General features: G+C 34.3%; 1 protein-coding gene across 2 annotated transcripts in view; it reads left to right on the top strand.

The window, feature by feature from the left end:
• The window catches only part of LOC117113285 (SEC14-like protein 5), a 55,663-nt gene that overhangs the window by 7,748 nt on the left and 27,273 nt on the right, over positions 1 to 20,642 (top strand). For both annotated transcript variants that reach the window (XM_033256587.1, XM_033256586.1), the window contains exons 2-3: positions 7,852 to 8,001; positions 10,287 to 10,418. In XM_033256587.1, the coding sequence (XP_033112478.1) occupies positions 7,852 to 8,001; positions 10,287 to 10,418 (282 nt within the window). The remainder of the gene's footprint in view (positions 1 to 7,851; positions 8,002 to 10,286; positions 10,419 to 20,642) is intronic.

The following is a 20,642-nucleotide window of genomic DNA, read 5'->3' as shown; positions in this document are numbered from 1 at the left end:
CATTTTTCTGTATAATTTACAGAAAGTTCCCAAAAATCCACCAGAACGACATATACTCAAAAAAAGCAAAAAACCTTGTTACACTGCAAAAGAATCCGGTATTCAAGGGTTTGCACTACAAAAGAATACGGTATCCAGAGGGTTAACACACTTGTGTTATGTCAAATAAGATTAAATATTGTTTTCACTTCCAGGAAATAAAATTTAATGTTGGTTTCGGGAAATAGAATTGAATATTGGTTTCACTTCCAAGATTTGAATTAAACTTTTTGTATGGGTGTTTTACTATCGTTTATCAAGTAAAAACTAGCAGTAAATAAGAAAAATAGGCTCCCAGCGGGAGCGTGTGTCTATTGCTTCAATGCTTGACATGTTCTTTTTCTTCTCCTACTTTTAATTTTTTTTTTTTTTTGGCCTACTTTTAACTCATCCATGCTTTCTATGTTTGACAATTGTGACTTTCTAGTGATCTCTCTAGGTCAGTTCTTACAGTATCTGGCAGCTGTATTGTCAATTCAATGGACAATCTAGCATGGCATCATAGTTCATACTTGCTTTTCATTTTTATCTTTAGCTCATGACCCATCCCATTATTCCTCCACTGATTTACTGTACTCTACTGGATTTTCTCTTACAAGGTCAACTGCCAGATGACAACCAGGTGTCTACTACCCCACTGGGGCAGTAGACACAAAACTGTGGTTCACGTCGAACTTTTATCTAGATATAGATCCACTTAATTCTGGTTCACTTTCGACTTGAACTAGTCAGTTACGGCTAGATAAAGGCTTAAGTTGCTTATCGTTAAGTGACTTAACTTAACTAGAATAACGGTAAATTAACCTGCTTAACGGTAAAGTCGACTGGGTTTATAAGGACACGATTACGTAACGTAGGCATCTAAGCCAGCGTTGTTGTGTTGTACCACCATTATCATCCTCTGGCTGGCAACAAGGTACTTCAACAATGCTAACAACAGCAGCAAAGTAGTCTCATTAGTCTGCTTTTCAGAAATTATTTGTAAAATTATGGGTAAAAACCCAGCAAACGTCCATTTTATGAATAGTCGATATTACAAATGACCTTTGCATCATCGACCAAGTAATAATGTAATGCTAGCAATTAAAATAATTTGGTTTTTATTGAAGGTAAATTTAGCTAGGGCCTAGTAGTCTACTACTATTGCGGTAGACCACTCTGCTGCACTATCGGTTGGTTCGTACTACCTGGTCGCCTATATATCAACAGCAGAGGATAGCTAGGCTAGGTAGTGGAAACTGACACCTGATCTACAGTAGTTTACGAATTTGTCAATTTTTTTTACGAATACCCCTTGGTATTAGAGGTTCGTAAAATGCAGTAGACGTTATTAAACGAGCCTTTCCACCAAGTGACGTCGACGGCCTCGAAGCTAGCTGGCTGTTTATCAGGCTCTAACTTGGCATCGGATGCAACTAGGGAAAATCGTATCATATTTCAAGGTTTAGATAAGTGGCTTAACTTCGACGTGAACCAGGCTAAAAACTGAGTGTTTGTATAGTATGATGCGATATGATTTATTGGGTTCACTTTCAGATCAGTGGCACCCATCACTTTGATGGTGCACCCAAGAACAATATAAAATATATAAGCAAAGGGCCAATTCAGAGAACATTTATTATGATAGTACAATACAGTACAGTACTCTCAAGTTGAAAAAATCCAAGACGCGCTGCTAGATTTGTGCGAAATGACTACCATAGGTGCAGCAGTGTCGCATCCATGCTTAACATCCTGGCTGGTCACCTCTTGAAAACCACCGCAAACAGCTCTGAATCATTCATTCTTCATAAAATTAAAATTATAAATAAACTTGTTTCCATACCATCTGCCGACTTAAATCATTGTTCTGGCTCTGCCTGAGCAGCTTATCTCAAGAAATTCCGTACCCTTACAGCCCTCACTGACACTTATTTATTCTCTTTCTTCCCAAGAACAATCATCGAATACAACAAACTTGACCCATCCCTTATTAACTTGCCCTTCAATGAATTTAAAAATTCCATTTCTAATATTTTCAAATAATTCCTTTCATAGATTAACAGTCAGGTCAAGAAGTATTTCTTGCCGTTGGTATCCATGTAATCCAGTTGCTATCCTGTCTCATGAATATTACTTTTATTTTATTTTATTTTTTTAAAATTACAATTTAAATCCTATGAATAGAAATAATATAACCTTTGACTTCAACCCTGATGAATCTGCGTGTCCTAATGCCAGAAATTGCATGTTTTACTCAATTATGAGGTTTAGTGCAGTATATGAACAGAAACAGAAACAGTAGGGTAATAGTAGTAGTGTACACCATGTATTATTATAAGCAATATCTGTGTGATATACAGTACCTTGGCCAAGATAACCAATGTAGTTTCACTAGTTAAGGCCGGTTCAAAATAATTTCTAAATATCATCCCAATAAGATACATCTATTTTATTGACGAACTGTGCATCGCTATATGTCACACACAGAAATGTTGAAACAAGGCCTCCCTGTCATTATTTAGATTAACGTTGATTCTACAATGTATGTTATTTACACATAGTACTCATGATAATATTAGATTATATTGTGATTATTATTAACTGTTAAAAGGTACTGTATGCTTAGCAAAGTAGTAACATTATGTTTTGATTTTAATAAAATGTAGGACCTATGGTACAATGTGGTGCGATTTCTTGAAAATTACAGTCGTGACAATAGAGGTCAACAAATTGACTAGAAAAAGATGGCATCCACCGTGACCTACAGTAGTCTATTATATAAGCAGTGAGCCATAGGTAAAAAGCAGTAATCAAGCTTTGGTTAGGTACAGTACAGTATAGCATTTCCCTTCCTGCTATGTTGCAACCCTACAGGTGCACAGAATTTTTTTTTTGATGTTGTGAGATTCTTTTTCCTAGAATAGTTCCACCATAATCATAACTTGAAACTTACAGTTAGTGGTTTAATAATGTCTCGCAGTATAAAAGATATCTATAATTCAAAAATCTCATTTAGGATTATGTCGCACGAATGTCAATACTTTGTAGTATACTGTACCAACTTTGCTTTAGTACAGTAATTTTCTGATCTGCTAGATTGCTATCCTAGGGTTGTGAAAATATTTTGGTTATGAGAGTTTCAGCATAGTCCTAAATCTTTGGCTTATTATCGGGCATATAAAAATTTTATTCAGTTCAGTTATAAAAAAGCTGACATGGAGTAATAATGTTGACTTACATGTTGCAGAACTAGTGTCACTTAAGTATGCTCATTCACTACAGTGCAAAGAAAACCTTTTGCATTTAATCTTTAGTACTGTGTAGAAAGTCATTACAATACATATTTTGATCCCAAAACAGGGTTGAGAAAAGTTTATAGTGTACTGTCTATAAAATGCCCCTAATACCAATCCTGTTTTGTGTGGATTCATCCTCACATTTACAGCCCTCAAAATTAGTAAAAAAGTATGTCAGCAAAAAAAAAAGTGAAAATCACCGGCGCTATAAAATTCACGCCGGTTATAACGTCGGCAGTTTTTAGTTTCAGCTACAGCCCTGAAATCAAGCCATGCTGACCTGTTATAGCAGTGGTGGATGTCTTTTGAAGTCACCCAATCAAGCTGGAAAGCCCAGCCTACATACTGATATTCAAATTCACAACTAATTATTGATAAAATATTGTTTTTATTTCAATATTTCAATATTGTTTACGCATTGCTTTAGCCCGACGATCCAGCCTACGATCATTGCAAAGCTAATTAAAATAACAATGACCTTCATAGTGGTTCGCAGCTACATTCAAAACGTACCTACGAGCAGATTACGAGAGGTTACGCGCAGATACGAAGCGATAATTTGCATCTGTACTGTACTACTGAATGGGAACTCCTGTATTAATTACAGGACTACTGTACACTGGTGACAGTAGCTGATAATTACTTGGTAGAACTCTTATCATGTTTACAGCTTGTGACTTAACAATACTGTAGCATGTCATATCTGTCAGACAGTTGATACTGTACACAATACATGCTTTGGACTTCGTAAGGTCATATTTTATCAGACACTGTATCATTATATTTAAAGAAATTTGTTAGTAAAAGGAATCAGTATTTAGGGCCACAATAGAAATAGTTCAACAATCCAGTTTCGTTTTTGATTTGTATAGTAATATTGTCCTTGAAATTATGTATTACAATAATGAATTTTGAATAAAGTAAAAAAATGTCGTAGCTACAGTACTGAACATTTTCATCAAGTTAAATATGATCTAATTCTTCTTTTAACAAATTTATTTGGAATGAAGGTAAAATATTAATCATTGTTAATGTTTGGAATTTTAAAAAAGAATATTAATATGATCTACAGTTAGTTCTTAGTGTTTTTTTTATAAAGAACACTATAGAGAAGAAATAATGATAGCGAACAGTAGGCCTACTACAGTACATGATCTGGTTATGGGTTTTATACCATTGTTGCAAATCTAATGATAGTGTATCATGTGACAAGGCTAGAAGCCTTGGCAATATTCACATAATTAAGTTTATGATTTTTATATTTAAAAAGAAATAGAATAGAATAGAATAATTAAAAATATAAGGCATTGATTATGTGTTTTAATAGCATTGTTCCAATGATGGTTTAAACATTTGACATGTCCAGAAGCCTTGTAATATATACTACGACCGATATTATTTATTTAATAATGATAAGCGCGTTTACATCATTAACCGGATGTACAGTCGATTTAACAAAATTTAGATTGAGGATGAGGTTTTTTAATGCATGTCATTTGGTGAATTATAAAACAATTTTAAAATATGTAAAAGTTTTAGTTTGCTGAAATACAAAAGCCTGGTTCTCACGAGAGCCCTAGTATCCGGATCGGGAGCTAACTGTTAGCACTAACCGTTAGCACCTGCGTGAGAAGGCTCGATTGGTTAGTGCTAACCGTTAGCAGTATCCGGATACTGCTAAGTTGAGCATGTTTTTATCATCAACCAATCACACGTACGCGTTTACAATTTCCAGTTTCTTATTGGCCAGTAATTCGATCGTCATATTTTTGGTATCCGGATCGGGATTTTCACGTATGGACGCACGGCAGCTAATGGTTAGCAGGATCCGGATCCTGCTAACTGTTAGCTAACTTAGCCTAAAAGCTCTGTCTGTAAAGTTTAATGTGTCAAAAATATGAGTGTGATTCACCCATGTATGGACTTGCACATACCCATGGGCAGGCCCATGTATTTGTCATAAAACCTAATATTTGATGATAAAAATGAAATGTGAAATAGAAAAAAATCTTATGATTCTGGTAAAAACAATTTAGTCAATTAAAATTGACATACGGTATATTTGTATTTTGAATACTTGGTGGAAAGTTAAGTACAGTTCTTAAAAAGTGTAGCTGTTGGCTGATTATTATATTTGATTTGAGATGACAGTGTTTGATTAGCATTGCATAAGTACCCATTAGCAAAAATTTGCACAGGCTTTAAATGACACCGGAGACCATGCTTGCATATACCACAGGAACTTGTGTTCCACTTTTCACCTATGATCTATAAACTCATCTGCCCTCAAGCAGTTCAACATCATTGGTTGAAACCTGAAATTGCCATTATGTTCTGTAAACCACATACTTACTATATGTTAATGATTTCTGAAAATGTAATAAAATTCCCCTAAAAAATTTTATTATTAAAGAGAAAGTTCAGAGTAAAAATTCCTAGAATATTGTCGCTCACATCACAAACTATAATACAATGAAAGACAACCAATGCTACCCTCATGCATCCAGCTTTCATTTTCCACATATACTAAGGTCAATCATATACAGTCAGTCACTACGATACAACAAACTGACCAAACTGACCGAGACACACACTTACTTGAACTTAGCAATACATTCTCTCACCTCAAATACAATCCTAATACCATACATGAACAAGTTGAACGAGCAAAGAAAATAGACCGTAAAGATTTACTCAAATGCACACCTAAACCTGTCAAAAACCGCACCCCACTAGTTGTCACATACATCCCATGCTCAAACCACTCAAGCGTATCATCAATGACCTCCAACCGATAATCTCAACAGACCCATGCAGACGTCTTCACAGACAAACCCACTATTGCATACAGACAACCACCCAATCTCCGACAACTCATTCACAGCCAACTCCCTACTGATAATAATACACCCGGAACTTTTCCCTTGCAATAGTAACAAATGCTACTTTTCCCCCATATCAACACTGACAACAAAATAACAGGACCTAATGCTAAAAGCATATCCATAAGAGGCACATACTCATGCTCATCTACTAATGTCATTTACGCAATCACATGTCAAAAATGTCCTAAAGCAGTATAGGACAAACAGGACAATCCCTCAGACAACGACTCAATGGACACAAATCGGACATACGACTTAAGCACAACCACAAACAAGTAGCAGAACATTTCAACTCTAATTCACACTTCATGCTCAACCTTAAGGTTGCAGTGATTAAAAAACCTAACTTCAAAAACAGCCTAGAAAGAGAAATTGATGAACAGAAATTTATAAATAAGCTTAATTGTGTAGAGCAGGGCAATTAATATTAGGACTATGGTTTTTTCTCACATTATAAAACATAATATTCACACTCTGTATGCTTTTTCTATATCTCATATTCTGCCATTAGTGTTTTCATAGTTTTATATATCTATCATGCTATTTTATTATTATATGTCATCTGATTACAGTCCTTGATTTTACTATATGATGTTCAGACACTATATAACTACGGTTCTATATTTATACCGTTATATTTGTACTATGCTTTTATAATATATTAGTACTATATATCACTATATGATGTCCAGACTTAAGATACTGTACTACTAGGTATCCCAATGAAACCCGTTTTGCGTTACCACAGTCCGGAAATATTCATGAAATTTGATGAAATGACATGATTTTGATGTTGAGAATAAAATACTCATTGTGAATGTATGTCAATAAAAATAAGATATCTTGAAAGAACTGGCTTTATTCTTTACTTACATGCAGGTATGTTGGATTTCATTCATTTAAACTGGAAAGTGATCAGTGCAGTAAGTTCTGCATATTAAATGAAGAGAGAATTCACAATAATAAATTTGAAATTTCTCATTGGGATACCTAGTACTACGGTTATTTTTACTACATATTAGTTACTATATGTTATATTCACTGACTTTGATAATACTTCTCACTCCTGACCTGTCTTTTCATTTATATTTTAATACTGTTTATTGCTTATGCTTTAGTCCTTTTGTCTTAATTGTATGCTTGAATAATTAACTTGCTTAGGTCTATCCACCAAGTTTATGTTAACTTCACATTCACCTGAAGAAGTGCACTGTGTGGACGAAAGCTTGTGTACTGTCATATATAAACTACTCATAAAAGTACTGAATATCCTGTGGTTTGATTGTGTTAGTTTGTGATGTGAGCAACGATTTGTAGTGTGATTAATTTATGATTGTATGTTAAGGTTGTTACTACTTCCCCAAGCTCAGTGAAAACAAGTGTTGCAAATCTGTAGGTTCAAATCATATGACACACCTAAAACAACTCCACATGATCAGCTTATAAATTTATATAGAGAAAATAGTTAGATGTCAAAACATGCATGCTGAAGGTGCCATTTGTTAATCTCTTTAGTCATCACAGACTGAGGAATATTGATATGATAAAAAAAGGAGGTCATAATTCAGTAATATTTATATTCTTTCATCTGCTATTTATATTGATATAAATTTATTTCAATATCTGTTTCTGTTCCCTTGTGTTTGTAGGCTTATGAAAAGCGGTTCCCAACCTGCAAGATGATTCCAATTTTTCTAGGCAGCGAAATAGTGTCCGACAAAAAGAGTCCCGACGGAGCTGTTCATGTTGTGGAACGAAGATGCAAATTGAATTTAGATGCACCTTATTTATTAAAGAAAGTAAGTTATTTTAAAGCATATAAAGTACTGCAAATCCGAGTAAGAAAATCTTGGCTGGGCCACTGTTGCCGCAGTGCAGGCCTAACTCTTGTGGTAATTTGGTTAGTGCACTGGGAAAACAATCTAATATCTAATTCAATTTTATTTGCTTTCCTGCATATTCCTTTAATTGTTTTATTTTAATATTTTGACCGATGTAGATGATTTCCTTTGAGTGAGTTAGTATAATCATTGGAAAACTTTGCATACTAGTTCTTCCAATGCAATCAGATCCATAACCCCTCATTTTACGGAATGCAATGAAAAATTATTTTATTTTTAAGCAAGTGATACATTAACAACCATTGGTAATTGTAACAGGGATTGTTTATATTTTTTCATCATTTTCAAGATTTTTATATGATATATATATATATATGATATATATATATACATACACACACATATATACACACACACACAAGTATTAAGGTACCAGGTAGAGCTTAATAAATCAACTACAAAAATGAACTTGGCTTACTTCATCATGTTTATTCTCAGATTACAAAATAACATAATAAACATGGTGAAGTAGTGTTGATGTAGAAATGAAAACTACTATTTTGATTTGTTATCTCATTGAGTGTTTGTAACTTATTTGATCTATTTTTATATTAAGCAGTTCACTAATTGACTTGCTTATAGAGTTGCAAGACAACATTTATTTGATCCTTTAATATAAGCAATTCAAAGTATTTTAAATATAAGTTATAAAAAAGGTATTAACTTGATCATTTTATATACTGTATATTTTCATGCATAAAGTGATCCGCGTATAAGACGACTCATGCTTTTGAGAAGATTTTTGGACGGTATTTATATATCAGTGGTGTACTGTAAGATGACCCTCTTGTTTCACCTTTGGAATTCTTAAATCTTTCTAGTTTTTATAAGATCTTGATGCTTCATATAGCTAGCTAAATGTGGAGGCAAATGTAGGGTTAATCTTCCAAGTACTGTAATATCATTTTAAATATTCATCAAAATCTTTTTTCCCTGCATTTGAAATTGCATTCAGTATCTTCACTTTGCTAGTAAATTTGCGTGTTATTGATGATCAGCACATACAGTAAAGTCAAATGATTTAAATAAAAGGTGTGTATGTGTTGCGCGTATAAGACGACCCCCTCTTATTCTATTGTACTTTGCTATTTAAAGCTTCATTTTATACATGAGAATATACAGTACGGTAAGCAATTCAGTATTTTAATTGAATGATTTTTAGGTGCTGTTATACCACAGATGGTATTATTACCAATTTTGAAATAAGACTATAAAATAATTATAATATCAATTCAATGCAAAAATTGGGGCAGATGTTATTTGCACACAAATGTTAACCTGCCATCAAATTTCATGGCACCAATAACAAGAGCTTTAACAATAACATCCTTATTGGACTTGCCACATTATAAATATTTGGTTATTATTAATATTGAAAGTGATTTATTAATATTGGAATCTAGTAATGGGGAGAATAGCAATAATTCTAGTAGTACAGTAGGCCCTAAATGACACATAAACTGCTGTATCTACTGGTATCTATAGAATGAAAGTTACTGTACTATCTGTCATAATATAATTTACCTCCTGAATGTCAGAGTTGATTGATACTAAAACTATTTATTGTTGTTGATTTCCATGATGATGCAATAGCAATAGTAAATCTATATGGTTGTCAGCAGTGGCCTTTTGACCTTTCTTTTGTTTTTCATGAAGTACATTTGTGTATTAGATGATGCATTGTTTATAGACACACATACTGTATTCTAAAAGTGCACACTTTAATACTACATTTTTTGACATATTTTTAAAAAAGTCCTTGGCCTGTAAATCTTTTGTTAATAAAACCATATTGCTGTACATGATAAACATTTAAAAAACACAGTTTATATGTCTACTGTACAGTACTTGAATATATGTACTCTTTACAATCTTACTTCAGGGTTCCTCAGTGCACTGTTTAACATACAGTACCCCTCCTCTTCCACCTCTTTCTGTCTGATGTTTCTTTCAACCAACACTTACTGACATATGTTTTCAAGTTGTCTCTCCACCTCTGTTTCTGTCTTCCTCTTTTTCTTTTGCTTTCTCTGGGTATCCATTCTGTTATTTTTTATCTTTAATAGATAGATTGATTTTAACACTGTACATTGAAATTCAGGTGTTGTTTTATATTGTTGTTGTTAATGTTGTTTGTATTTTGAATTTCTTAAAGTAATAAAGATTATTTGTTTCTTTGACAGATTGTAGGTGTTGACCATGTGTACTTTATTCAAACAAACTGCGTTAATTGGCGTGAAAGGACCCTAAAAATAGAGGCCCGTAACGAGAGTTTCTCTTCACGTGTGCATATTCTAGAAGGCTGTGTTTACTCGGTGAGTGCATTAATTTATTTGATCAAATATAATAGATGGTTGATAGAGTGCTGTTTGGTTTTTCTGCTCTTGGAATTGTTTTAGTTACCTTGGTTATAATATTAACACACATACTAATCGCAAAATAAATACTTCCTTATAGTTTAACAAAATGTAGAATGCGAAAAATCCGGGATCAAGGCACACGTCTTCATTTTACAGACTGAAGTACGCAAGTGATGTTATAGGCTGCTTGTGCACATTATCATATGGACAAAGGAAATACGCAGGATTAAATAGAAAGAATTTTATAGGAAAATTTAGGGTTTTTAAAAATATTTTCTTATTTTATTTTGAAGAACATTGAGTCTTGGGTATAATGCACTATCAAGTCCTATTACCTTCTATTTCAATCCACTATAGCAACATTATCAGATGTGATTTACTGAGCGCTATTTTCTAAAAGGCTACAGCATGTAAACATGCAAATCACTACCAGAAGGATCCCTCTGGAATTAAGTTTTCTTTGGACTTTTGTGGGCTTTCTTTGGTGTCCAGACCAAATCAGTCCAATCAGATCCATAACTGCTCTTTTTACATAATGCAATGAAAAATTATTTTATTATAAGCAAGTGATACAACCATTTTAGGCCTCGAATTTGGGGATTTTATGGGCAAGGCCAATTGGCCTCTGGTATGACATGATTTTGAAAGGCACCAAGGCCAAACTTTCAAGTATAAAAGGGCACCCAAGGCAAAATTTGGCGATCGTACAAAACAATCAAATTTCAAGAAGTTCGATATCTTTGTGCTGTTGCTCAGTCCGTCGTCATCGGAGAGGAAGCCACAACTCTAAACTGGCCGCGGCCGTGAAAGCTGCGATGACGTAAGATCGCCCAAAGTTAGCTGTGCAGCAAGCACATGTTTACAACTATACAAAGACCGTATTCGACTGGTCGTTCTTTGTTAAACCACGCCCATCTGCGCGCAGCGGTAACATTCTACTCAACGAAGACGACCAGTCAAATAGAAAACTTGTAATACTGTACTCAACAAAACAAAATGGTTGTATAGTTACCGTGATACATGTTGCGTAATCAAGATTGCTTCAACTTGTGGTAGTATGGGTTTTTCGTTAAAAAAAATATTTTCATCCAGTTTTTTTTTATTCTGTTTGCCTACAATAATTTTTTGACTCCATGTGGGTAAATATTATAATGTTTATTTCATGAAATTTAATCTAAATTTAATATTAATGCAAATGTTGTTAATAAAAAATCACCAATCGGCCATGTCTCTCTTTGGTCACGTGGGTAACTTAACGCTGATTAACGCACTCTGGTTTACATCAATTTTCGTTGTCAACGAAGTCTATTTAACGCGAACCAGTCGAATGAAAATAATACTCAACGAAAATTCGTTCCAACGAAATGAACCAGTCGAATGAGCCCATGTTTATATTGCAATAACAGTAAGACGCATGCGCACACAACGGTAACCGCAAAAACAGTTCGTATCAACAACACACATGGAAATGCTCTCATGTTCTGTTCTGTCACTGCAACCTGGCTTAAGCTAGCTTAGGCGACCTACGTTTTTGGCTTTCGTGTTTTCTTTCAAGATTTAACGCTCTTACTTAGATTTTTTTTTTACGTGTCAAACGATCTATATTAATCATCATGAGGGCACCGAGGCCAAGGCTTTGAAAGGGCAGGCAAGTAGTGGCTGTCGTCGTGCTTCATTTTTCAGGGGCACCAAGGCCAACTGGGAGGGCACCGTCGGCAATGGCCGCGGTGGCCGCGGTTAAATTCGAGGCCTGCCATTGGTAATTGATACAGGGGTCATTTATAAAATAATAAATAATAATTTACATTTATAATATATAGTGCATATTGCAGTGCCTCTTTACATCATATTATATAACAAAAAGCATGATGACTAACAATAATATAACATGGTGTATTGGCAAACAGCGCTATACTTATATTTTCACATTATTTTCAAGAAAGTAAAAACATACTCTTTTCTTTGACATCTCCCTGCCTCTCTCTCATTAGAGTACTTAATAAAATGACGTCATTTTGAGATCATAATTTTGTCCATTTTCATAAAAACTTTTAACCCCTTCCCACTAGCATATGTTTTGTACTCACTTGAAAATGATGAAAAAAAAATGGGTAACCCCTTCAGAGTCTTAATTCGTCAACATTGCGAAGTTAAAATTCTACTAATTTCTCTGAGAATCAATTTGATCCACATTCAATTTCTTCATCTAATATGATTGGATCTCTCTTTGATATAATGCTCTTTGAAATGCTGCTATTAGTAATGAACTTACGTCAAGTAACCATGGCAACTATGTGCCACAATCATTTTCCTCTGATTCAACCAATTTCAGGATTTGTTGAACGTTATCTAAGTTAGTATCATAATTTTTTTTACCACTTGTCGACTAAAAATTTTATCAATCTTTTGTTAAGTCAGAAAAGAAAAAATGCAATTTTTGCTGATTTATCAGGATTATTTAAGTTTAAACAAGTACTCAAATTGATTACCAAACAATTTTGCTTACTATAGTATCAAAATATTTTAGGAATTGACACGGAATACATTTTCTTCCTTGGTTTTGATTTAAAGTTGATAATACAATTCAGATATTAAAAGGTAAATGAGGTAAAGGTAGGGGAATAATCCATAACTAACAACTTCATTGTGCTGAATTGCATATGGGCATTGTCCGTGACTACCTAACGACCTTAAAGAGGCACTTATATAGTAGCTACATGTTCATATCATTCCACAACAACTGGTTGAAAATAACCATAGAATCGGGGTAACCCCTACTCTTCTGAAAGATGCAGTGGGTTCTTTAATGTGTCAACGAGCCAGATACGTATACTGGACCTCTATTTTCAGCCCTTATCCGAGAAGACTTGGTTCTACCAACCGAAACCTGGGCGAGGAGTGGCTGGAACCAGCGCCGATGTTAAGGCTGCAGATAGCGGTGCCCCTGCCTTACCGCTCGGCCACTTGATTCGCCAAATAATTAGTATTGTTCAATTTAAGTGTATACTGTAGGTCAACGTCGACAGATCTGTAAGGATGGCAATTTTCACTGATATGCTTTGTGGGCAGTACTGATCTAAATCTGGATAGCCCATCTTTTGCATGTAGGTGAAAATTACCATCCCAGTGGATTGGTTATTTCAAATTCCAAAAAAATAAATCATACCGAGTAAACAGTGGTGAAGACCTGAGCTGCATTGGTTATGGGTTTGCTTTCAAGTCTTTTATCACAAAATGAAAGTCTTTGATTTAATTTATCTCTGCTCACTATTTATCTATAGCTTTGCATAAAATTCTTTAAATTAATTCATGGTTTATGAAAATAACAATCCCCTAAGTAATTACAGTAATGGCAAGCCAAGGATAACTAAATTAATTAATTTATAAACTTAATGAATTCATCAAGTTCCGGAGCATTTATATAACCTGGCCACCAAAAGTATAGTATATTACGTGCTTGTGTCTACCGACACTACCTGTACTCCAGGGTTGATATTGCAGAATAGAAAGTACCTTTATTTGCTTCCAAAAATGCAATTGATTTTCTTTGGAAATGATTGCATTCAAATTGTGAAGTTATTGACTGAAGAAAGCCTGAATAATACATCCAGGCCATCCTTGAGAAATAGCAGTAGATTTATAGAGAAATCAATCGCAACATCACTTCCATGTATCATTGCACATGACAAGGAGGAGACAATGGGTTTTTATTGTCTGTTTTATAATTTGCTTTTGCTACACGCATGTCACATAGGCGGATTCAAGGGGGCTCAGCCGGCTTAGGCTCCCTAAATTTTTTTATTACCGTTTTTGTCTCAAATAAACGCTCCCACTCTAATAAACGCCCTGCTGATTTTTTTTTTCATTTGCCAATCATCCCGGCAGCCGTATGTTGTATAGCAAGTTTATACCAGTTCACCAACTACGTACATTTTGTCGATGTTGGTGAAGCTACTAATGTGACCCCGAGCACCGAAAGAATAATTGTTAATATTGTTTTGAGCAAAGTGGGTTCAAACAGGAACATTTCAAACATTGTTTATGAATGAACGTAGTAGGAAAATAATTATTTAAACAACCAAAACCATTGCTTGAATGTCATAGAAAATGTAGGAATACTTACAAATACTCTCACAATACAACACATGCCTCCGGGAATTACTTGATACTCATGCACTTGTCGCCAGACGGAAAATTACACTCAGACCACATGCACTTTGGTATAATGCAACATGCAAAGCCCCCAATCAAGAAATGCGTAAATGTGAAAGAAAGTGGAGGAAACTGGCCTTATAGTTCAAGATGAGTATGCTAGAATGACATTTGAATACCACACGAAACTTGGAAAAGCGAAAAGTGTTGACATTATCAGTAAAATTGGAAGATGTAACCAGAAACAGCTTTTCAATTTGATTGATAATCTTACCAACCCCAAACACGGCCAACACCTACCAGTCCATGAAGACGAGTTTGAACTAGCTGAGGATTTTGTCAACTTCTTTGAGAAGAAAATATCTGATCTTCAGTTGATGATCCAGTCCACATCAATTCCTGAGGTTAACGTACCACCACATATTCCAGGATGTAAGTTGGTAAACTGGAACCTTGTTAATACTGAAGACATTTTCAAGGTTATAACCCAGACCTTGTCATTTAAGGCGCACGATCACGCCTCGTGCACCTAAACTGCTATCGAAGGGTGTGAAAAATAGCTCGCCTTACATTTCAAAATAACTCACCTCCAAATCCCTCAAAATGCCGATGCAGTTTTTGCTGACCACGTCAATTATTTACCGACGTAAGAGATGCTAGGCCTAGGCTGAAAAACATCTTTATATCGATATCATTGGTCATTATTCTTTTTTGTGTACAATGTACGAACTTCTACAAACCGAACAAATAGTTAAAAAAAGAACGATTTCCGGACGAAATAACACAATAATCACATTGCTCTCTAGGAATTAACAACTAATGTAGGCCTAGCACAATACCCTGTGAATAAATCGTTCGTACTGCTTTCTCAGTCCCAATAGCGTACTGCTGCCAGAGATTATCTTTTGATTTAAAACGACATACCAGTAACTAAACGTTAAAGTTACATGGTTAGATCAAGTGAAAATTACGCCTTCCATTGTTTAATAAAGTGCATTATTGCTCCTTAAAAATGAAGATGGAACTCAAAGCAAAGTTTCGTACAATGGCTGACTCTTTTAGTAGTCTAGTAGGCCTAGCCTAGACGTTTATTCGGATTTGGATGTCGTTAGATTCATTAGTGTAAATTACAAATGCATAGCTTCACTTATTCTTCAAACAAGACACTTTTGAGAAATATGTTGCTAATTTAATTACAGAGAAAATTTGTAGAGAATAAAATTTAAATTTGTTAGATTTATTTAGATTTAATTTATAAATATAGGCAAAATATACTGAGTTTGTTATCAGCAAGCTGTCACGCAATGAAACTTTGGGCGATCTGACATCATCATATCCAAGCACATGTTTGCACATGACCCCACAAAAAAAATTAACCAATTAACTGGCAGAGTTTAGGCTGATGTTTACAACCGATCAGCAAGTGGCATCGTGACTACGAAGAATGTGTTGGGTTTAGGGAAAAAATATCAGACCGAAAATGCATGTAAAAACAATATAAAAGCATTCGTTTTATTGGTAATTAGATTTGCTCAGAGAAACCTGGCGATGTTAAAAATTATTACCTGTTTTCAGGACATCAAGTATTGGTCACTTTCCAACAATCTGTTTCTCGTGGTTCTTCTTGCTAGAATGTATGAATTGCAGTGCTAAAGATAAAGCTATTGTATTAGCAGTAATTTCAGAATCATGTACATACAGTATCTCACCGGTGTCCATCGTATCTCGTTCAGCCGTATCTTTAGACACCGCGAACGAACTACCATGGTATTTTGCAGATTTCCCAAAAAAAGACATGAAAATATATATGAAGTTTACAACAAATGGTAATAATATAAATTTGTCCTGTAATGTTTAATATTTGGATTACTTTTGACAATTATGAAGTTAAAAACAACTTAAAAAGGTAATTTTAAAGATGCTTTGGTTGATATTATGAACCAACTAGGCCTAGTAGAACTGCCTCAAAACAAGACCGTGGTCAAGCTACAGATGTTATTGCAGTCACCATGTGGCAAGTCAATTAACAGAAAGTTCTATCGGATGAGAGCCTTTGCCAATCCGGTCATTTGTTGGTGTTAGCTTGGTGGGTGAAGCGCTTGTCCTCTACTAAGTGACCCCGTTCATACGGTCGGTGTCAGCCTCATAACAAGCACTTGTTCGATAGCTACGATATCACCAGTGTAACTTACACCGTCGGAACAAGGCTTCAATCATCTTTTCGTGCTCTCCGTAAGATCAGCTCTGTCAGACAATTTCTTAAAGAACCAACAACTAAACTTCTGCATGCATTTGTCTCATCACGCCTGGATTATTGTAACAGTCTTTATTACGGTCTCCCTAAACAGAGATTAAAAATCTCCAGCGTGTACAGAACACTGCAGCGAGAATTGTCACCAGGACTAGGCGGCATGAGCATTACCCCTGTCCTGCGAAACTTGCACTGGCTACCTGTGCATCAGAGAGTTGAGTTCAAGGTATTACTTCTGACATATAAATGCCGACTGTACAACTCTCCGTCTACATAAAAAAACTGATATTATCAAAGCAAGAGAACTCTAAGATCCTCGTCACAGTGATTCCTTTCTCTACTGAGAGCACCTGCAACTATCACTTACAGGGATGCAGCATTTTCCATATCATCTCCTACTCTTTGGAACTGACTTCTGGCAATATACGTGATGCCATCAGTGTATAGACAGTTCAAATCAAGACTTAAAACCCATCTTTTTGTTTCCGTCTTTGGTGAAAACTAAATTCCCTTGTTTCTTTAGTCGTTTAGTGTATTTTATTTTTCTCTTATTCTCCCTCTCTCTCTTTTGATTACAAATGTGACTGCTCTGCCTCTAGGGGCTACTATTTATTTATTTCAACAATATTTTGTGAGGGTGGTCCATCCAGCCTGAGCTGATCAATTGGGACCCTCAGTACATACAATTAAAACATAAGTATAAAAATTAAACTTGATCTTTAACATAAGCAAATTAATTTAATTAAACCAGGAAAAAATTAATAATAATAATAATTTTTAAAAAACAGATATAGGCCTACAGTATATAAATCATATAAAATAATGATTTAAAGGAAAACATTAAAATAAAAAAAAATAAAAAAATTGACATATTGGACAGAAAAATAAGTGAAATAAAAAATAAATCAAAAAAATTAATGAGAAGATAATTAATTGAATTAACAAAAATAGAAAAATTATAAAAGATTATATTAATTTACAATTTAAAACAGAACAAAATCACAATTACAAATATTGCAACAAAAAGAGATGGCCACTTGGACAATCTTGGTCACTGTCCCCGAGTACCCATTCGTCTGTGGCAGGGCAAATGTGTAACCTGCTCCTTTGTTCGCACCATCTAGGTAGAGGTCTGGGATTGTGCCGGGGCAGTGATGGATGCTTGACCCTTTGAGACCTTGCGTTGTTTACCATCACACATTGAAATTTCACAATTCTTTGAATTATAAACTTTTTATTAATTCACAATTAATTGATAAAATAAATAATGATTAATTTGAAATTGTTAAGCGCATAGAGTTTTAGATATGCGCTCTATAAATATACAATAATAATATTAATAACACTTAGGCCAGCAAACGGGTCCTACAGTAGTGTCATATACTTGATCTCATTGCGCATTCATTTGAATCATAGAATTGACAATTTATCCTTCAATTACATTGTGGGAAGCAAGGAGGCCTTTTCCTGTTATAGTATTTAATGAAGAACAAAGTCAATTTTATCTGAAATATTTTTTCTCTCAACAATCAGAGATCGTGGTTGTTGTTATAGTCCGAGCATGTTGTTATAACTTGTTGAATTACATAATTCAATGTTCTCTGCTCTGTTTTGTTTATTACTTGCTATAACTTCTTTATGAACCAAACCAAGAAGAAAGTCATTTTTTATCTTAATGAGACCTTTTCAACTGACTTGTTGTTACAGCCTGGGCATGACATCACTGTTTGAATTGTGTATTCACTTGTGTTGCTTTGTTGTGTTCATTATTTTGAATTGCAAATTGCCAAGAGTTCATTATGAGCCAAAACATGAAGAAAGTCAAGTGTATCTTGAACATTGTTTATCTCAATCAGATCTTTTCAACCGACTGTGCTGTTGTCTCTACAGTCTGGGTATGACGTCACCTGTCGAATTACGTATGTGCCGATGTTGCTTGGGGGCACTGTCTATACTCTTCTTTTGTTTATCATTTTGTTGTAAATTGCCAAGAGTTCATCAAGAAACATGAAACTTGTTAGGCAAGACTTTTTTATAACTTGTTTCGCGAAACTTATTTTTTTAAAGATCGGCAGAGATGGGCAGAAAAAAAAATTAAATATAAGGTTTTTTTTTTTCTTATGGCAGTGGTTTTGTCAAAAACATTTAGATGGAGAAGAAATTGAAACTAAAATGTTATTGTTGAAACAGTGTAGTATTACTATTATAGTAATGGGATGGTTTAATGATTTAAACTTAAATAGAGACTTAAAGATAGGCTGGCATCTTAATGTGAGAAGTGATATGGTCTGCTGGCCTCTCGCAATAAATGATAACTTCTCTCCTTCAATCCCACAAACCATTACATTTTTTAACCTGAACTGTAGACAATGAATTATTAGATTAATAATAATTTTTGGAGATTTCAAGGCAGCGGCAGGCATAATAAAAATTAAGAAAAATGAAAATTCCAAATTTTATGGCGGCAGTATACTAATTGGCAAAAAGTAAAGTTTTATTTTAATTCGAAATCATCATTATTGCAAGCAAGGTATAAAAAAATTCCAAGATAACAACATGACAACGACATATCATCGCATTTTGTATATTTTTCAACACTGAGCGCATTTTTATCTTCTAGTTGTTGTACCGTTTTGTGTCTAGTGTAAATGTAGCTAAACTGTTCATATTGTTTTATTTTTTTGTCTTGGACAATATAGTGGTTATTAAATTAGATGGGAATCCACATTTTCTTTTCTTGATAAAATTGCTCCTTCCCCAGAATATTAGCATCCAAACTTTGTTGAGGCCTGGTTCTTGTTCTCTCTAATTAGTTGTATCCATTAGGTAACATCTCTCAAAAACAAATTGTTTCCAGATTTGACCCTGGAAAATTTGCTAAAAACAAATACTTAAGTTTGTTAAAAATCACCTCATTCTCTCAGTTAGTACCCACCCACTTTCCTTTGGCTCCTCTCACATCGTACCCTCCCATTGCACACTGTTATTACCAATCTTAGACACCACTGGTCGTATGTATCCCAAGCCTAATAGAATAATCTTCGTAGAGTGTCATCGCCTATTTGGGTTTCTAAATTACAAAAACTGCTGTAAATGCGTCAGTTGCTGGCCTCTTTGTACTGTAGATGATAAACTTGCTTTTACCGTTTATTTTTAACTGCTGTCAGCTGTATAACTCCCACAAGATTTAAAATGTTCAAATGAACTTTAAATAGCACAGATTTGTCATCATTAAGCTAATGGATATGTTTTTTCCTTAATATTTTTTTGTAAAATGTTTGAAATGAACTTCAACTATACAGTATTGCACAGATTTTTATTCTTTCTAGCTTCGAACAGTTTATTTTTATTTTTTAAATTTTTTGTCAATTTTTTTTAGTGAAGTTATATATTAGAATAGCCTTGATTGTTTATTACTCTCAGCCCAATGTTAGAACAGCCTTTAATTGATTGGGCTTATATATCATTTTTGTATATGTTGTAATAAAACTGAATTTAATATGTCATTCAGAATTCAATTTGAAGTACTGTATATCATCTAGTAATGTCCTCAGTACAGTATAATTTTATAATTTCATTGCAAGATAAATGCAGATTTCTTGTGATTTCTGAAAACCCTGTCAATGTGAATAAGTCTTCGACTATACAAGTGCGTCAGTCAGTTTATATGTGAATGATTGCCTAAGGCAATACCAGACATAGTTTTTCTATCAATTCAAGCCATTTCCTATTCCATGTACCGTATTCACAATTTTTGACCTGCACATCAGTTAAGT

Source organism: Anneissia japonica, unplaced genomic scaffold (genome assembly GCF_011630105.1).
Source record: "Anneissia japonica isolate Jap-2015-1 unplaced genomic scaffold, ASM1163010v1 scaffold4024_len430915_cov183, whole genome shotgun sequence".
Classification (NCBI taxonomy): Eukaryota; Metazoa; Echinodermata; class Crinoidea; order Comatulida; family Comatulidae; genus Anneissia; species Anneissia japonica.
Note: the sequence above shows the minus strand (reverse complement) of the source record. Positions and strands in the feature narration are given on the sequence as shown.